The 17,955-nt window shown below is 45.9% G+C and overlaps 1 protein-coding gene across 22 annotated transcripts in view; it reads right to left on the reverse strand.

Moving 5' to 3' along the window:
* LOC149341952 (pregnancy zone protein-like) overlaps positions 1–17,955 on the reverse strand; it is a 156,664-nt gene that overhangs the window by 35,088 nt on the left and 103,621 nt on the right. For 20 of the 22 annotated variants that reach the window (XM_089544232.1, XM_089544251.1, XM_089544250.1 and 17 more), the window contains 9 exons: positions 14,906–15,085; positions 14,369–14,424; positions 14,146–14,215; positions 13,818–13,931; positions 13,514–13,598; positions 4,954–5,059; positions 4,046–4,276; positions 2,711–2,914; positions 839–943 (listed from right to left, as the gene is read on the reverse strand). In XM_089544232.1, the coding sequence (XP_089400358.1) occupies positions 839–943; positions 2,711–2,914; positions 4,046–4,276; positions 4,954–5,059; positions 13,514–13,598; positions 13,818–13,931; positions 14,146–14,215; positions 14,369–14,424; positions 14,906–15,085 (1,151 nt within the window). The remainder of the gene's footprint in view (positions 1–838; positions 944–2,710; positions 2,915–4,045; positions 4,277–4,953; positions 5,060–13,513; positions 13,599–13,817; positions 13,932–14,145; positions 14,216–14,368; positions 14,425–14,905; positions 15,086–17,955) is intronic. The other 2 variants (XM_089544252.1, XM_089544246.1) reach the window with 1 other exon arrangement.

A 17,955-nucleotide genomic window follows, 5' to 3' on the forward strand; every position in this document is an offset into this window, starting at 1 on the left:
CACTTTCCACTCATGGCGGCCAGCGCTGTTTAAAAAACGTTGGCTCAAAACAGAAAGCGCGCGTGTCGAGACCAGCTGTGACCATACCAAGACAACCAAGATGGCAGCGAAAAAAAAAGCCAGTCGACACACCTTGCCAAAAATTGTGAAGAGAAAGGCCGGATAGGAGACGGGAGTCGAGTTTGGGGGGGGCTACTGCCGACAGCCTTCCAGTCCTACTAAAAACGAAACTTCGGGGAGTTTCCTTTGTTGTAAGTCACCCCTGCCCTGACTACGGTGCCGCGTACACGGGGAGAAGACGCCGTCAAAATGCGCGGCTGTCTACAGCCCCGACAAAGCAACAACGTTAACTGCGTGCACGCTTCCACTGCATGTGCGCTAGGCGCGGTTCTGACTGATAGTGCCCAGTGTCGGTACTGGATGAGTGAAATTGGCGAGTGAAATGCGTTTTTGTCTGAGCTTTTCATTTTGAATTTTCAGAGTGGAATAACTTTCATTTGCATGCTCCGATTTCAATAATTCTTTTTGCTCTAGTCTCTGGAAAGCATGATAAATCTATTTAATAATATTAACTAATATTCGAATAGTGTAGCCTGATTCATTTAACATTGAGTCCTCTGACGAGTTTGGAGAAATATCCAGAAATAGTTACGGCTGCTATGCAATGCCATGCATACGCTATATAGTATAGACTTGCTTGATTAAAATGAAATTGCAAATATATTGGTACTGCGAACAGGTAGCCAGCAGCACTGCAATTTTCTGAATACCTTGAAACAGGTGAGCAGTTCAAGACACTTGCCAGGAAAGTGGCCCCATGTCTGGCCAAACAACATACCGTGATCCGAATGCCGCGCGGCCTCATTCGCCTTCGTGACATGGATGGCAGTCGCGGCGCGGTGTGGAAACGCCTCGCTGATCGTGATGGCCGCTCTTTCTGTGTCTGCTTGATAAAACCAAGAGTCATTTTACTGTTCGTGTTAAGGCGCATTCACATCGGCCAATAGCAAAGGTCTCGCAGCCGCTTTTGGTCGACTGTGCGCGGTGACAAACAAGTAATGAACCATTGTTTCGGCCTGCACCTTGCTGGACAGGTTTCTGCGATGCGAAATTGCGTCGCAAAGTTCCGCAGCCAATCATCAAAGTTGTGAGAAATGGCACAGCACCACGTCACATTTCTTTACATTTGGCTTCCTGTAATGGCGACTTCCAACCACAGCAACAGCAATTGTAATTCCCTCTGTTATCACTGCAAGGGAGATCGCGTTTATGTCAGCCATTCTCTGTGAACATTGAGTACTTATGATTGAAGTGTAGCACGCTGTCTCATGTTTGGTGCGGTGTACGCATGTCTTGGGCCTACAAAGTGACTACGTTGCTGCCATGGTCGCCTCCTAGGTAAGCCTAGGAGGCGACAGGGTTACAGGGTCCGGAGCATTGGCTGATTCTTCGCAAAGTCAAATGGAGTGCCTTTGCAAATCAATAAAACATTATTGAAATTTCATTCGAGTTCAATAAAAACCTCATTCTAGCCTTCACTCTGTGCTTTGCACTGAAACGTTCTAAAGTTTAACACCGCTTATGCGGCTAAACTGACAGTTTCGTAGATGCTCTGCCAATCTGTGCTATGTTGTTTCTTGTGGTCCTTGAGCACTATATAAAACGCCCTAGCTTAGCGACACATTTAGGCAGTTTTTACCGCAATACGGCACTGGAGGAATACTATGTGTTCCAGCCGAGCTTTAGAACCAGCAGCTAACAATTTCTAGCTTGACAATGAGCAAGCTGACTGGAAATGAAAGAAAAAAAAGAATAAAGGAAGAGAAAAAGAAAGAAGGAAGAAAGGATGGAGGGAAGGAAGGTAAGAAAGAAAGAAATAAAGAAAGTAAAGAAAGAAAGAAAGCAGAAAAGCAAGGAAGAAAGAAAGCAGGAAAGAAAGAAGGAAAGAAAAGATTGACTTCTGGTTCATCTAATATCGTCATCGGTAGTCGCGACAGCGTTGGCAGAAGCCAGTAAAAGCGCAACAAAACAATCAGGTCATGAGAAATAAGAAAATCTAGATTTGTAGTTGATTCTTAGTTGGCTGAAATTGTCCCAAGCTCCCAGGACAGAGTCAGGCCTATTAAATAGTACATCTCTTTTAGGAAGCTGCTTGGCACTACAATGGCAGGTCAGCCAGTCCTGTCGAGGTGACTTTGTGTACTAACTGGTGTCGCGTTTTGCCATTGCCCATCCCCAAGCTTGGCTCAGAATTTCTTAAGAAGTTCGGGACAAGCAGTTTTCAATGGTATGATGACCGGTTGAGCTGAAGTGGACAATGCTTTTACTGATGCTGGTTGATAATTCTAACTGGTCTTCGATTGCTCCAATCTGGCATAGGCATTCTAAGGACCCTGTGGGGCATACAGGAAAGTTTAACAGAAAAGAAGCAGTCTATGGGAAACGCATGCCTCATGCCTGGCAATCAGATTAAAGTGTATAAAATAAAGTGACTACAACATATTAGCACGCCATATTAAAATACAGTAAAATGTACTTGAACAAACTGAAGAAATCCTAAAAATCAGCCCCTGGGAGCTAAGAACGCACTACTGCAAACTCAGAAAATGTGTCTTTGCCCCCAACTCTGATTTATGGATTACCTCCCAGTAAATTCAAATTATCTATAACCTAGATGCAGCCAGACATGACCTGCCTGTCGGACACTGACCTCGACGCTGATGGTGACCACAGTTGTCTTCAGGGGAGGGATCGTGAACTTGATGATGCCTGACTCGTCCGAAGTGTAGTTCTTGCAGCTGAGTCGACGGTCGGTGCGCCACCACCGTGGCTTGATCTCCTCAGCCTGTGACAGCAGACAGAGTTGCACCAGCTCGCCGCCCACAGGAACGCCGTCAGGCTTCTTCACCAGGAGCTGTGAACATAGCAAGGAAAATAAGTGAGGAGAAATGGCTTCGCTGTGGCTTACAACATGGGCTAGATAAAGAACACATGGTGTCAGGGCACATCGAAACATGAAAAAAATTGCGAGCAGGAGTGCAATTTGATTTGGTTTAGATTTTTTGCTCATTAACAATTGATATGGTTATCCTTGTCATGTGAACAGCCTTTTGTCTGTTGGTTGCCTGCCCATTGTCATCGGCTCGAGTAATAACTCCTGAAATTAGTGAACAAACACACTTCTGTAGTTTCCTTTGTTGCACTTCTCACAGCTATGTGCAACAATTCTTGTCCAGCATAGGGGGCAAAAAAGATCAGAAATAGTATTGAAGTTTCCAGCTTGCATTTTTTATCGAAAAGAAAGGTAGGTGCAAGCATCAGACTGACAATGGCCACAAAGAATATTACAATTTGCGTGGTGGATCCAGTTTCCGTGTCACGTTTTTATGCCTCTAAGTCTGAAAAAAAATGGTAGGTTCTTAATGTTGTTAAACCGAATAGACGTACATAAGCATGTGTCTAGCCTGGTTGACTAAAACCACTGACTAGAAGTTGATGAAGCTGATCTGTTCGTGCCTCTGTGGATTCGAAACCCAGTTGTGGCAATATTTATTTTATTTCTCTATGGGGCTGTTGCTATGCTAGGTTTGGGCAAGCTAGATCATCCTCAAGGTCATCCTCCCATTGGTTACAGCTGGCACCACGTTCCTCCGAGCTTATCTGAGTTACTCCGAGCTTCACGCCGGATTCTTCATTGGGACTGTGTTAAGCAGTGCTTTCGCACTAAAACGGCTGCAAGCTTCTCCCATTCTGTCGGGAGAAATATGCCCGCCGTTCAATAAATTCAGCAGAAGCAATTATCAAAACTCTCAGTAAGCTCTGAAGCTTGTTCATGTTGCGAAACCACGCTGACGTTTCGCAGTGTCTTTTGTTTGCAGGCTGTCAGCCGAAAATGCTTCACGCTACCCCTGACTGTGCATTTATGTCCGGAACGTCAATGCCCATACGGAGCAATGAAATGAACGAGGTAAACTGAATAACCAATAAAACATCACCTACGCATCACTGTGCACCTCGCAATGCAGTGTGTTTGAGAGGGACTCACCCTGCCGTAGAAAGGCATGGTGGGCTTGAAGTAGTTCTTTCCATGGTCTCCTTCCAAAAAGTTGAGCTCAAGCGGGTTGAAGCTGCGGCTGATGTAGTTCGTCTTGTTCATCGTGATGCCCGTACCGGTCTCATTCACTTGTGCGATGAGGTAGATGCGCTTGTAGATCTCGTAGTTCTCGTCAAAGCGCAGCAGGCTAGTGTTCACCGTCATGTCGAAGCAGCCGTTGATCTGCGCAGCGTGGATGGATATGAGCCTCAGCGATGCAGTGGCGTGGCAGTTTACAAAGTTTACAAAGTACTAGTGTACTATCAATAGTTTTTTTACACTATTGATAGTTTAAAAAAACTATGATACTAACGACAGTCAATTTCCCGATAGTTTTGCATCACTACCTCGAAGACACTCTGTACAAGCATTTACACGTGACTCAGAAATTTAAAACAGCGCATCAATTATCTGAAAACAAACTCTATAACAGTGCAGATCAATTCACAACGATTGATTGTTTCAAGTACATTGTATGAAGCTTTCATGCATTAAGCAAGCAAGAAGTTCCCAAGTTTCTCGCCGCCAGTGCATATGCGCTTCGCATAATCTTTGTTCTCATTTCCTGCAGAAAGTTGTAATCCCAGCTATACGCTTTGCCTTTGAATAAAAGTGTTAGGTGTGGGCACTACGCCACTGGACGACGAAGTGGCTGTTCTTGGTGAGGACGGCGCTGAGTGAATGGGCACGCGAGCTGCCTCAGCCCATTGGGTTCCGACTAGCGGAATGTAGAATTCCACATGTATACTTCCCCGTAACTGTGTTTTGCAATGTAATATCACATTTGTTGAGAAGCGACTGCAAAGGTGCTTTGAAGCACTGAGATGGTCTCTACGAGTTGGAAACAAAGGGAGCCTTACAGGTCCTGTATGGTTGATCTTTGGGTAGTCGTCCTTCTCCCAACTGTAGCGCTCGTAGGTTACGTTCACCGTCAGGGTGCCGTCCACTGGCTGTCCAAAGGTGTAGCTGCGAAGTATGAATGCACGCAAGTTGCAGAAAAACACAGGCACAACCTGTTGTGTCTTTTTTATTGGTACAAAAAAGTTGCTAGTTCTCTAGGAACATAACAGCACAGTCAAAAAAGTCACTGCAATTGAAATGCAGACGACATTTGTTCTCTTTCTGTAGGCTTCAGATTATAAAAAATGGCTCGTATAGATTTGTCATCGTAGCGACGTCAGTAGAAGAACGTGTCTTGCGAAGACGCTACCACGAGATCATAATGAACTGCGATACCACGGTGATTTATGTGTACTCAGTAATTTAAATCAGTTGCACATCAACACAAGCCCGCCGTTAACATGGACATGTTAAATAAAGAGACCTTTTTTGTTGGAGTCTGATTTCTCAGTACCTGAAGCAAAACATAACTCTAGTTTGTGAGAATGAAGTCACGTACTTAATGTGAAGGCCTTGAGGACAGCAGCAAACAGTTTATTGCAATAGCATAAGCATTATAACAGAAAACCAAGCCGTGGTTAACTGTAAAAATTGCTGATTGGTAGAGACAGCCATGAAATCACAGGGTCGACGTGACATGCCGAGCGCTGAACGGTAGACGGTCTGTGGACTTCATGGGACCACGTGACATGGCCGAGTTGGCATGTGACATGGCCGAATGCTGATTGGTTACCGGAGTGTTAGACGTCATGAGACCACTAGACATGTCGAATTTGTAGGTGCTCTCTCAGTTGGCAGGTGCGCTTTGTTGTGTGCAGCCGTGCCTAGACAGCTCTGCCTATCAGGTTGGAATGGAGCCACAATCAACGCAGCGTAGTGGAAGGTGCCCGCAAGCGGAGAGGGCGACCACAGAATATGTTGCTAGTGTTGGCGGCTGCGCAGATTCAGCACATGATGGGGGAAGAGAACCAGGCTGAGCGGACTTCAGTCTTTAATGCTGCTGCACTCTCAACACGTGTCCCATAAGTTTCGTCTTTGTTTTTGCCCGAGAGCAGCCTAGGAAATCTTCGAAGACCACTACAACTTAAAGGGATACTGAAGCAAAATCTCAAAATTGAACAAAAGCGCTGAAAAGAGATTCTCGGAATGGGATTACACCGAAATCTATTCGCCACTGCGCATATTTTTCAGCGGATGGCTTTATTTTCGATGTTTTATGAGCGCGCGCCAAGCCCTCCCGGCCGTCGCGAGGTGAAGAGCGTGACTTCATAACACCCTCGTCCGACAGGCAATAGGACAGCGAGTACGAAGTTGCATTCCCGCGGCGGCAAATATGGCGGCGCCCTTCGGTGCATGACGCCTCACTCCGGGCTGGATTCGTCGTTGTTGCTGCCTTCCTCAGCGCGTTCAATGCCCATAAATGGGCCACCGGTCTTTCGCTTCGTCTCATGTCGCCCATAAGAAAACGTACGAGAAATGCATTTGCTTTATTTTTTTTATTTAGAGTGACGATTCTGCCCCCTTTAGGCTTAAGAGGGGCGTCGGTTTGTTGACAACAATGGTTCCCCTCCTAACCACCACATGGCGCCCCTAGTCTAAACAAAGCAGAGATGTGGCATAAGGTTAGAATTGTAGGAAACCGTAGGTAAAGATGGTGGCGATACTTAATGAGAATTGCCAACACAGTAAACAAAAAAAATAAAGAAGAAAAGCTGAGCATGGTGGCATTTGCCACCACCCCGTTTCAAAGGGGGCGCTCCTATCCATCCATCCATCCATCGTTGAGCCTCTGTTTTTTTTTTTCAATAAATTAAAGAATCTTTATTTGCTCATATAAGAAAACATTGTACAAACTATTTGGACTGTTAACCTAACCTACATGGTTATCGGTCCACAGTGAGCATCTTAAAAATGGCGTAAGGTCCGGAAAAAAAAATAGCCACATTTAGCGTACGTAAGCGTGCATGCGGTTATGTTATGTAGACGGCATCGATTAACATCTTGATATATCTGTGTACGCCGTGAGCAGACGACAGACAGACGACGAGCGGCCGACGCAAAACTAAAAACTGGAAAAGCAGCGAGTAGCGATGACAATCGTGCTCCTGCGGGAACGGTGGGCGCGCGGGTGTTATGACGTCTAGTCGCAGCTTCCACAGGCGACCGCCAGGTGCAACGATACGGCAATAAATCGCGAAAAAAAACGTGCTATCCACCTTTTTCGCTAAATTGCTTGTCGCGTTTATCAATTTTAGCAGTCAAGCTCTTGTTTACATGTAAAAGCGCAGCTCCGAAACTTTGGTTCAGTATCCCTCTAAAGGGGTCGTGAAAAGAAAATAAAGCTGCCCGGTTTTAATTTTTACTGCTTCTATAAACATTAGACAAGTTGATTCTGAAATATTTCGGCGCCATATTGAGCCCGCATTTAATAAAGCACGTTTGAAATCGTTGCCTTTTTGCACTCATGAAACGACTATGCGACGCCGTCGGCCGGCACACGCATTACTCGACTACGTCATCTTAAGACTTTTAGAAGCGTAGACATATCTTTAACTTTCATTTGCCATAAAATAATAGATCTGTGCAAAAGTTAAGATGTAAAATAAAGTTTGTCATTGATTTGAACACGTAATTATACTCGCTTCAACACGTGGTCATAGATATATCACGGACCTGGGACGGTTTCGGTTCTGCTTCTCCATCCCCGTGGCTTTAGCCTTGCTTACATGAACCTATCTAGGTGGCAAGGGCGTCCGCAGAACTTTTTCCAGGGGGGTGCACCCGATGTCTGGGGGTGGGGGAGGCGGTAGGTTTGTAGTTGTTTTCTACTAGGGCATAAATAATATCCGTAATTCCAAGGGGGGGCAACCGCCCCCCCTTGCCCCCCTTCCGGACGCCCATGCTAGGTGGTGTTTCATAAATCCGGCTGCGGGGGTTTGAGTCAGGGAATCGAACCGAGCAAGGTCAGCCCAACTCGATGACTCTCTGTTTACATGAATGAACTCGATACGAACGAGTAAGCTGTCGTCGCGCGCACCGGCTCCGCGCTTATGCTCTTTGGTGCAGAAAAATGCCTTCCCGAAGCGTGAACAAGGATTAGGCATAATTTGCGGAGGGGGCTGCGAGTCACCCTTGCGATGGAGATGAGGAGTCGAGTCTACGAACGGGTTCGGGAGGTTCACGGTCGGGGCTTCCGCAGGCAGAGGTGCCGCGGACTCTTGGCGCGACTGCTACTTGCCGGGCGCACGACGCGCCGTACCGAACGGCATAGCAACGACCGACAGCAGCTCGCCGGCTGCGTCCAACCGATGTCAACGACGGGCCGCACGCGACGCGTCGCACTGACAAGGGGCAGAATGCAAGAGCGCAGAGCGCCAGCGTCATGGTGACGTAGGGCGCGTGGGTGCGTTTCTCGGGGCCGGCCTGTCAGCCTGGATGCCGGCCGCCGGTGTCAGAAAAACGCGCTAGTATCATTTGTTCACGTTCATAACAAGCCCTGAGATAGATTATAGTGTCAAAAATGAATCATTTTTGAGGATCGTTGGCCAATGTCGAGTTGCTGGTAGTATTGAACACTGCGGTACAAGCAAATTTCATCCCATAGCCGTTTTATTTGCTGCCTGGTCACGGCCCGCCTGGCGGCGCGGAAATTGAACATCTTTATTTTATTATGGGACAGGCTCACAGTCAAAAGGATGGGTAGTACCTTTAATAGCGCTGGCCAGTTCCGAATTGCTCCCTCAGCTGCGGCATCGATGCGAAACCAGCTAGGCTTAGTGACGACCAGGGCAACCAGGGAGCCTCGTAGTTCATCGCCCGGCGCGCCCGCAGGCGGCATCATTGCCGAAATTTCGGCATGCTGTCATTGCTCGAATATGGCAGCCTTTCTGATAGCATGGCTCTTTTGTCTTTTCTGGCGCAAATGTGAAATACACCGATCGCCTGCAGGCCGGCCGGCCAGCCTGGATCCCGTCCGCTGGCATCATAAAAATGAGCTAAAGATTGTTCTTCACGTAAATAATAAACACTGGGAGCGAGAAGTATGAAAAATAGTTCATTTCTGAGGATCGTTGACCAATGTCGAGTTGCTGGTAGAAGTAGCAACTGTAATACGAGCAAATTTCTTGCCACAACCGCCGCTCAGCTGCCGCTGCCCGGCCGTTGCGGTCCGGCAGTCTAGCGGCGCAAAAATGCTTGCCGCTCCGTGTAGTAGGCGGCAGTTCGCAAGCGGAGACCGATGCAGCGCACCGGCCAAGTTTTCTCGCATGTGTCAGCTCAACAGGTAGCAGACTCCGTTCTAAGCAGGCAACGGTGCAGCTCGCAAATATCGGCTATTTTTTCAATTACCCGGATTGAGTCCATATGGTGCTGTGACCTCGGTCAACTATGGCTCAACAGGCCTCGCTAAGCCGCCATGTTGTGTCGGCGACAGAAGCCTCTGATTGGCTTCTTGAGAGAACGTTTGCTGTAGAGTGAGGGGAACGCGCGCTGGGAAAGTTTTTTCGCTACTCAATCAACCCGGACGATGAAAACCAAGGTATACTATAGAATGAAGGGCCAGAATTCCAAATACACACGTCGTTCAAAGTCTTCGGAAAACATTTCACGACCCCTTTAAATATTACTGGCAACGTTTTCTGAAGTGCTGAAATTTGCACCGTTTACCGGTCTTGGCAAAAGTGGTTGTGTAAGCCCACCCGTTTTTTGCAGCAACACACTATTTTCAGCGATATGTTCCGTCCTTCTGGATAAAAAACTTTAAAACGCTCTCACTTAAAGCTTCCTTTCTACGAACGCCAATAAACTTGAAACATGTGCATGGACGTTGAGACAAATATTTGTGTCATTCGATTATTGCTAGACAAAGCGATGAAAGCTGACGAAAATTTTAACTCTCAGACTTACAGGTAAGAAACCAATCCTTTATCCTACCTAGAACTATAAGTAGGATACAACTTAAAAAAACAGCAGTTGCTAACACTGGGCCGTGGTCCGCTGCGTCCTGTATTACTCCGCTGGCCAATCGCAACTGTAAACGAAATCAGCTTTTTAATTTTGTATTATATCAAGCAATACACGTATCAAAATTCTAGAGCTCATAATTTTTTTTATTGTGGTAAACTTCTTGTTTACATAACACGAAACGTTTAAGCAGTGCACTACTTTTTCGTCGTGGAGGAATTTTGTGCGCGGAGGCGGAATGTGGGCGGAGCTTCACTGCAGACTTAAGTTGTATCCAAGGAGGATCCTCCTTGGTTGTGGTATGCACTGGCGCACAGCCGCGGCGCTGCGGTGCGCCGCCGCCGGCCGCCATGATTGAGGTGCAGGTAGCAGACGAACTCCTGCTCCGCAAGCATGTTTCCTTCGGGTGTCGCGTTCAGAATGCCGTTTGGAATCCGCGTGCATCGGAAATGCGGCCGGTAAGTCGCCGAGCGCTAGAGCCGCACGAAACTATGTCGTAAACGAATGCCAATTCGATTGGAAGCTGCGCTTGTTATCGCTGCTCGAGCCGGCTGAGAAAACAGGCGCAGCGACGAAAGTTGGTCGCGTGTTTAGTTCCCCTCGATTCTGGGATAGAAGCTCGAATAGCAGTCAATGGCAGAAGCGCTTCCGTGAAACCGGAGAGCCGCATGTAGCACACTCGCGGGGAAGTGATCGGTGACTCGGCGCCACTCGATAGCTGCGGCATCCGCGGTGCATGAGCACACCGAGTAAATGTCTCACAAAAGGGGCCGGTATTATATGCCTTGTGTAGGAGTCCTCCGCACACAACGGACACGCACATGGCCGGACATCGGAAGCTTTCTTACCACACTGGAGCAGACCTTCTTCTGCGCAAAGGTGGTCATATAGACAACGGCCGCTTATAAGGCAGCAGACTGGGCTAGGTTGTTACCTTTTACACTGTGCACGCCATGTTGGCAAAATTCGATACGAGAGTACCTGCTAGGTTCCACTTGAAAGCCCGCGCTTTGTTAGTATCGTGTCTCTTATTCGCGTCAATATCTGGCAACACAGCGCACGGTGGAAAATTTTGAGCTGTTTTAGTAAGGATCGGGTTTGCCGTGCAGCTCGCAAGCCATGCAGTATCACCCTGACGCAAGCGCAAATTTCACATCGTCCGCGATAGGACGCCGCCTGGGTGGCCACGACTCCATCGAAAAACGAAGCGCATGTCCCAGGAATTCAAGACCAAAAAAAGCACGAGGTCACATTCTTTCATTCAACATATCTAAGTAAACTTTGGTGGCCGTCCTGCGTTTTTTTAGGATGCACTTCGTCCAAGAATTTTGCAGGTCAACCTAAGATTAAAGTATGAAACCTTGTATCACGGTCAGGTATGTAGTGCAGCTCGGAAATCAACGGCGCTGCGCAGATACACAGTCCACCGTTATGCAAGGAGCACCGCAGACGTGCCGCAGCTGTCGAGTGGCGCCGAGTCACCGATCACTTCCCGCGAATGTGCCTGAACTACATGCGGCTCTCTGGTTTCACGGAAGCGTTGCTGTCATTGACTGCTATCCGAGCTTATATCCCGGAATCGAGGGGAACTAAACACGCGACCAACTTTCGTCGCTGCGCCTGTTTTCTCGGCCGGCTCGAGCAGCGATAACAAGCGCAGCTTCCCAATCAAATTGGCATTCGTTTACGACGTAGTTTCGTGCGGCTCTAGCGCTCGGCGACTTAGCGGTCGAATTTCCGACGCACGCGGATTCAAAACGGCGTTCTGAACGCGACACCCAAAGGAAACATGCTTGCGGAGCAGGAGTTCGTCTGCTACGTGCACCTCAATCATGGCGGCCGGCGGCGGCGCACCGCAGCGCCGCGGCGCGGTTGTGTGCCAGTGCATACCACCTATAACGAGCGGAAGTCTCTGTAAATACCAGAAACGCCCAACAGCAAAATTATTTCCATTTAAATTTAAAAACGGCTAGAGACCTGTCCGCCACAGTCGTTTCCCGCACAACACCCCAGTTGTGATGACTGTGCTCGTGCTTTTCTATGTCGTATTCGAAGCTCGCTGTTGCTTACGATGCCATTCGTGAATTTGCATAGAAATTGAACGCTGCAAAGACAGTGAAGGCTGTTTGCAAGAAACTCCACAGTGAGCAGGCTCTTTTTGCATACTTCGTTATGTGCGTTATGGTCACACAACGCTGGAACGACACGTTCGTTCTTCCACTTCTTTTGTGCTGCTCATTCTGATTTTACGCCTTGCATTGGGCATTTTAGCTCAACGACGCATAAGTTTTAGAAAGGTACTGGTTCCATTTCGCTTCTTTTGCAAAGTCGTAGCACTTTAGCGGCTGATATTTCTAAAACCCTCAGGGAGTCCCTGATAGAGTCATGAAGCATTTCGGTTTTCATCAAGAGATGCGGTTTCTTTGTTAACGTATGTGCCGAGGTTACAGTGTGCGTTGTAAGCCCCACTATAGTCGAAGACTTCGGGATATATAAATCGTTACAGGTTCCTTGACGTTAAGTGAGATCAGAACATGAGTGTTTTTGCTTAAATGCAAATAGAGGGAGTATTGACGATGAAAAATTTAATGCCCCAAGGCACAACCGACATCGAAAGTATGAGGCAGCGAATATAATTGCCCACCTTTAGTACACCGGAGAATATACTCACAAAGGTATTCAATCTCAATGTAACATCCGGTAGAGCCAACAACTGGGCGAGTTGGTTAACGTTTAGCAGATTTGAACAGCCCGAAGAAACGAGACTAGGAAAGAAACACGCACACAAACGAAGCGCTGACTATTAACTGTTTTTCTTGCTTAGTCTCGTTTCTTCGCGCTGTTGAAATGTGCTCAACATCTAGGTATAAAATTATGCAACAAAATTTATAATTTTCCAAGTATTCCCAACAACTGTCCATGGACAGTTTTTTTCAATTATTTCAAATATTTTTTTTTTCAGAATTTTCACTTCTTTGCCTATAGCTGGTTCAAAAAGCGTAAACGAGAAGTCAGGTGTCGATGCGATTAGACAGACTGACTGTGAATGCCATAAACTAAGGGGCACTGACGATACATTCAAGCACGCGATGGAAGTGTGTGCTGAAATCCAATGGGCGCTGCATAACAGAACTGAAGAGTGGCATTGAAACCAATTGGCAGCCTTACCTCGTTGGAAGCGAATAAATTTAGGCGTCATGTGGCGAGGCCGGTAACCTTCCTGTTAATGCCTGCTCGCTTACTCCTGGTACTGGCCGATTAAGCTACTGTACTAGACTGGGCTGTGGACAACGGTTAAAAGATTGTGAGCGGCTAAGGAGTGTTGCGATAATGAACACTACATAAAAATACCGGTAAAATTAAAAACAAAATAAATCTTAATATATGGCACAGACAGGCAAAATCAGCCTGCTCATGTGCTTTGCGCACCGAGATACCACAGGGTGACGGCAGTGCTATTACAAGCCATGCGTAAATGGCAACTGCGAGATCGCAAAAGTTACCCAGAGACTATACAAAAGAGATTCAATGACCATGCAAAGCAAATAAACAACTCACTGGGCACAAATCTTCCAAGTGATCTCCTTTGCATCAGCCAAGACGTAGGATGGAGGCTTGATGGTCACCTCAAATTTTGGAAGTACTGCAAGGTAACGGATTTCTTTGATTCAAGTTCTTTTTACATACAACAAGGTACAAAAAGTTATGATTAGCAACACGCGCGATATTTGCACGCTCCCTTTACTACAATGCAGAGTTGGCGCCGTCCTGGCATGAAATTTCGCTCTCTTCCAACCATTTAAAGACGTCGTTCGTATTTTAAATGCACTTCATACGTCGAGAAATGTCAAATGTGACTCACCGTATTCGTTCACCTCAAAATGCTGCCTCACAGTTTGCGTGGGAAGTTCGACGACTATCTGCCACAGACCCAACTCAGGCTCTTCCGTAAGCTGAAAGTCTCTCTGGACAATGCCTGTAAGGGTACAAAACAAATAGAACCCACAACAGTTCCACCCATTTAGGTAACTGCTTACTCCCTCTCCATGAAAGATAAAAAACTAAAATAAATTAACCAGTAGTGTACAAAGCGGTTGTACAAATGTTTATAATATCCTGAACTTGTAATATTTTTATGCAATGCGTAAGGTTCGTAAATACAAGCAGCAACTTTATATTATAACGCTTACCTTTTTCAAAAGACACGTCGTTCCACTGAGCTATTCTTACATCGCTGGGACTTGTCACGTAAATAGTTGCCTGAAGGAGAGTAAAAACAAGTTGGACGACATTTTTTTTTTTACACACATGTTCAAGCTCAAATGCAATTTTAGAAAATAACAGTCAAAACGTACCGGAAAGACCACCTTCGTTATTTCGCTTCAAAATGTAGTGGAATTCTATTAGGCTTACCTTCACATCGGTGACTGGTTTCAACTCATTATTGATAGGGAGGACGCGGAATTGAACTGAAAAGCAATTTTTGGCAACGTCAGATAAAATTTTCATCTATGTGCACATATAGCCAGAAGCACTCCAGCCTCAATTATTGCAGTGTTACCGCTGTCAGCACTTTCAGGCCTGCCTTAAGCCTTGCTACATTTTTTTTATTGGGTGAGCCCAAGATACGAATGCCGCTTTAATTCGTCTTAACACAACGCAGTCAACAGCCTACATTACAAATAGTTATGAGGCACGAAGAAAAGAGCTGCTATTTGTGCACAAGAGGCATTGTTTTAAAATCTGAAGTAAAAACTCAAGCTTAATTAAGCTAGAGTTTTTACTTCGAATTTCTTTAAAGCAAGAGTATCGCTTATTTAAATTATTTTGCTTCAAATATTTTGAGTTCTCATCAGTAGCGTAAACTGCTTTCCTACAAAATTTCCAGTTAAGAGCCAATAAAAGTTGCAAAGAAGTCACTAACAACGGGAAACGAGAAGCAGTTCGTACCTCTCTGTCCAGGCTTATAAAGTGCCTTATCTGACTGAACCAGGATCGTGTTCTTGGACTTCTGGAAGTCGATTTCTTTCCGATCACCGAAGACATAGTCTCCAAATGTTCCGTTCACTTCGATCTTGGCTTGGCTGTCGAGGTGTTCGGGCACTCGGAACGGCAGAAAGGTACTTTCACCTGCGCATGCGTAGAGATAGAGGGCTTCAAAATGCTGCTCTCTTGGAAGCCGCATCGATTAATAGATCATGCATGTGTATACATCAATAAATTCTGCGAGACGCCTGAATCATCAATACCAGGTCATAGCGCAGCCAAGTGTATGTACGTACTTTTAAATAACCTTCGCTTCTAGTGCTATTGCAACACAACAGCGGTTCGTGCCTAGTGCAGATGAAGGCAACGAATAGAAAGAAGAATGTTAATTTGCCTATTTCGCGTTTCTGAAAGTCAGATGATGGCACATTCGCCAATGAAACCTAAAGCGAAAAATGCTTTGGGTTCTCAACTTTTATCTTGTGCCGCTCCGCGGTGGCTCAGTGGTTATGGTGTTAGGCTGCTGACCGAAAAGACGCGGGTTCGATCCCGGCCGCGGCGGCTGAATTTCTTCGGAGGAGAAATTCTAGAGGCCCGTGTACTGTGCGATGTCAGTGCACGTTAAAGAACCCCAGGTGGTCGAAATTTCCGGAGCCCTTCACTACGGCGTCTCTCATAGCCTGAGTTGCTTTGGGACGTTAAACCCCACAAACCAAACCAAACGAACTTTTATCTTGTATATACGACAAATATCTGCAGACACTTCACACGTCCAACCGACATGCCCGTTTAAATTCGGTTAGCTTTTCGTCGCCTCAATGAAACACAAAACGTAAGTTCGAAAGTACGACTCATTACTGTACATTCGCAATAGCAAATGCTTCAGAATCATCACCATAGTGCTTCCAGATCGTAGCTTTTGACATTGTACCTGACATAGAAAGGTTAATGCTGGTGACACGCAGACAAAAATTAGTGCTAAAACAACCCTCCCTTCTTTTTGATAACTGCAGTGGACTCAGTGGGTTGACCATAATTTCCTCAGTACAGAAAAAAGAAATAAAACTTCAAACATCGGCTACGGGCACGGCCCGACCAAACTTAATGTCGACGGGATATACGTCTTCCAGAAAGTATTGAAACTTTTCCATGGTTCTTCGAACCGAGATTTTAATTCATCTCTGCAACCGGGTTACAAGCCGGATTCGTGGGAGCTTCTGTACTCATGATGAAAAAAATGCTAATTTCTAGAGAAATCGCCACCAAAAAGCATCCCGTTGCACACTGGTTTTTTTATTATGTGCTACCTGTTATCTAGAATGCAATCGAAAAAGCGCATGCAGAAACATGCAAACAAAAATCCTATACTAAATACAGAATGTAGCAGAGGAAACGCTTACCAATGAAATAAAAGTAAAAAAAATTCTCCCAGAAACCAAAACAGGTCGAAATAAACTGCGGCGTTGTGAGAGCTAGTTAATTGAAAAAAAAAAACGAGGATTGAAACAAAACGGACGTAAAAATGAAAGCTAAAGAGAGAGTCTAAATTCGCTTTTTAGGAATATAAAATTTAATTGAAGTTCGCTGCACGTTAACCCGTGCGCTCAGTGCGTTGATACCAAGGGGTATTCTCTTAGAAGGAACGCGTAAAATGAGCGCTAAGCTTTCAATGTTTCAGTGCCATAGTCTCTGAATGGACAAGGACTGCCCATTTTAAAAACAAATAGTAAACGCAAAAGACAAACGCGGCCGCAAAGCGTCTGGAAGGTGCCATACTTCATGCAGTAAGTGAAATATCGCCCATATCTGGCTTCCAAGCTGAAAACCCGGCGCAGTTTTTCTCCCTTTCTTCTCCTTCCGCAGCCTCCTATAAGCTTACTTATGTTCTTTGCCATGCTTGTTCTACGGGATCATCTGTCTTGCGAACTCCTCCTTTTATAGAAGACAGAAAACGGAGAAATTTTCATTTATCCTGGAAGTGAGATGTAGGCATAGACGCATAAAAGGCTATGTGAGATGTTGTTCCTACTTCGCAGAATTAGGACATTTCATTGCTTGTTACGTGGAGGACTTGTGTGGCAAGTAATCCCGTCTGGAGATTTCAATCTGCCTAACACAGACTGGCCAACCATGTCGCTTAAAAACTGCAATGACATGATAGGTGAAGCAAAGTTAGACCTAGAATTCACTTTCGATTTGTTACAAGTCCTTGAAGGGATTACTAGAATACAGGAAAGCACGAAATCGCTTCTAGACCTTTTCATTTTGAGCAGGACCATAAAAGAGAAAACAAACTTCCAGATACTTTCTGGAATATCTGATGATCAGGCTGTCTACCTAATTTTAGTGGCGTTTCTGTAAACGAGAACAAACATAACTCAGTGTTCCCCAATTTCTCCCGCTCAGATGGTGCGTTAATTATTGATTGAATTATTGAAAGCAGTCCAGCTTTGGGAGCGAGCTGGCTTTTTGAAGCTAGTTTCATCTGTGAGAACATCGAAGGCATCTAGCTCACGATCTTCTTCAGTGCCAATACCCACAAAAAGAACTGTCCTTTTGTGTCATAGTGTCCGAACGCGATACTTGGCAACGTGAAATCGCGACATTCCTGCAGAAGCGCCTATCGCATTTAGAAGTCGACTGCCCTTTCCTCTTCAGCTCACAAGGAAACCTGAGGCAGTGTCGGACTTCCTGCAGAACAAATGGCCAGCTCAAGTAAGCGATGTCGAGGATTTATACCATTCCCTGCCTCAGAATGCTGTAACCGCAGAAATCAGCCAGCGCATTGACCATTTTGGCGCCACCAGGTTTCAGAACACGTGTGGGAGAGACGTAGAAGGTTTTTAGAAATGCTTAGCTTTTATTAGCAGCCTACGCTAGCTAGTATTGAGAACAAATAGTTTATCCATAGGCAACGGGTGTGCACTGCATCCAGCATAGCTCCCATACTCAGTGACTTACATTTGGCTTGTTGCGACAGGCGTCTTTAAGCCATGTGTGAAAACGCGAAATTT

Source organism: Amblyomma mixtum, chromosome 5 (assembly GCF_055824585.1).
Source record: "Amblyomma mixtum isolate Tamu chromosome 5, ASM5582458v1, whole genome shotgun sequence".
In the NCBI taxonomy this organism is placed as follows: Eukaryota; Metazoa; Arthropoda; class Arachnida; order Ixodida; family Ixodidae; genus Amblyomma; species Amblyomma mixtum.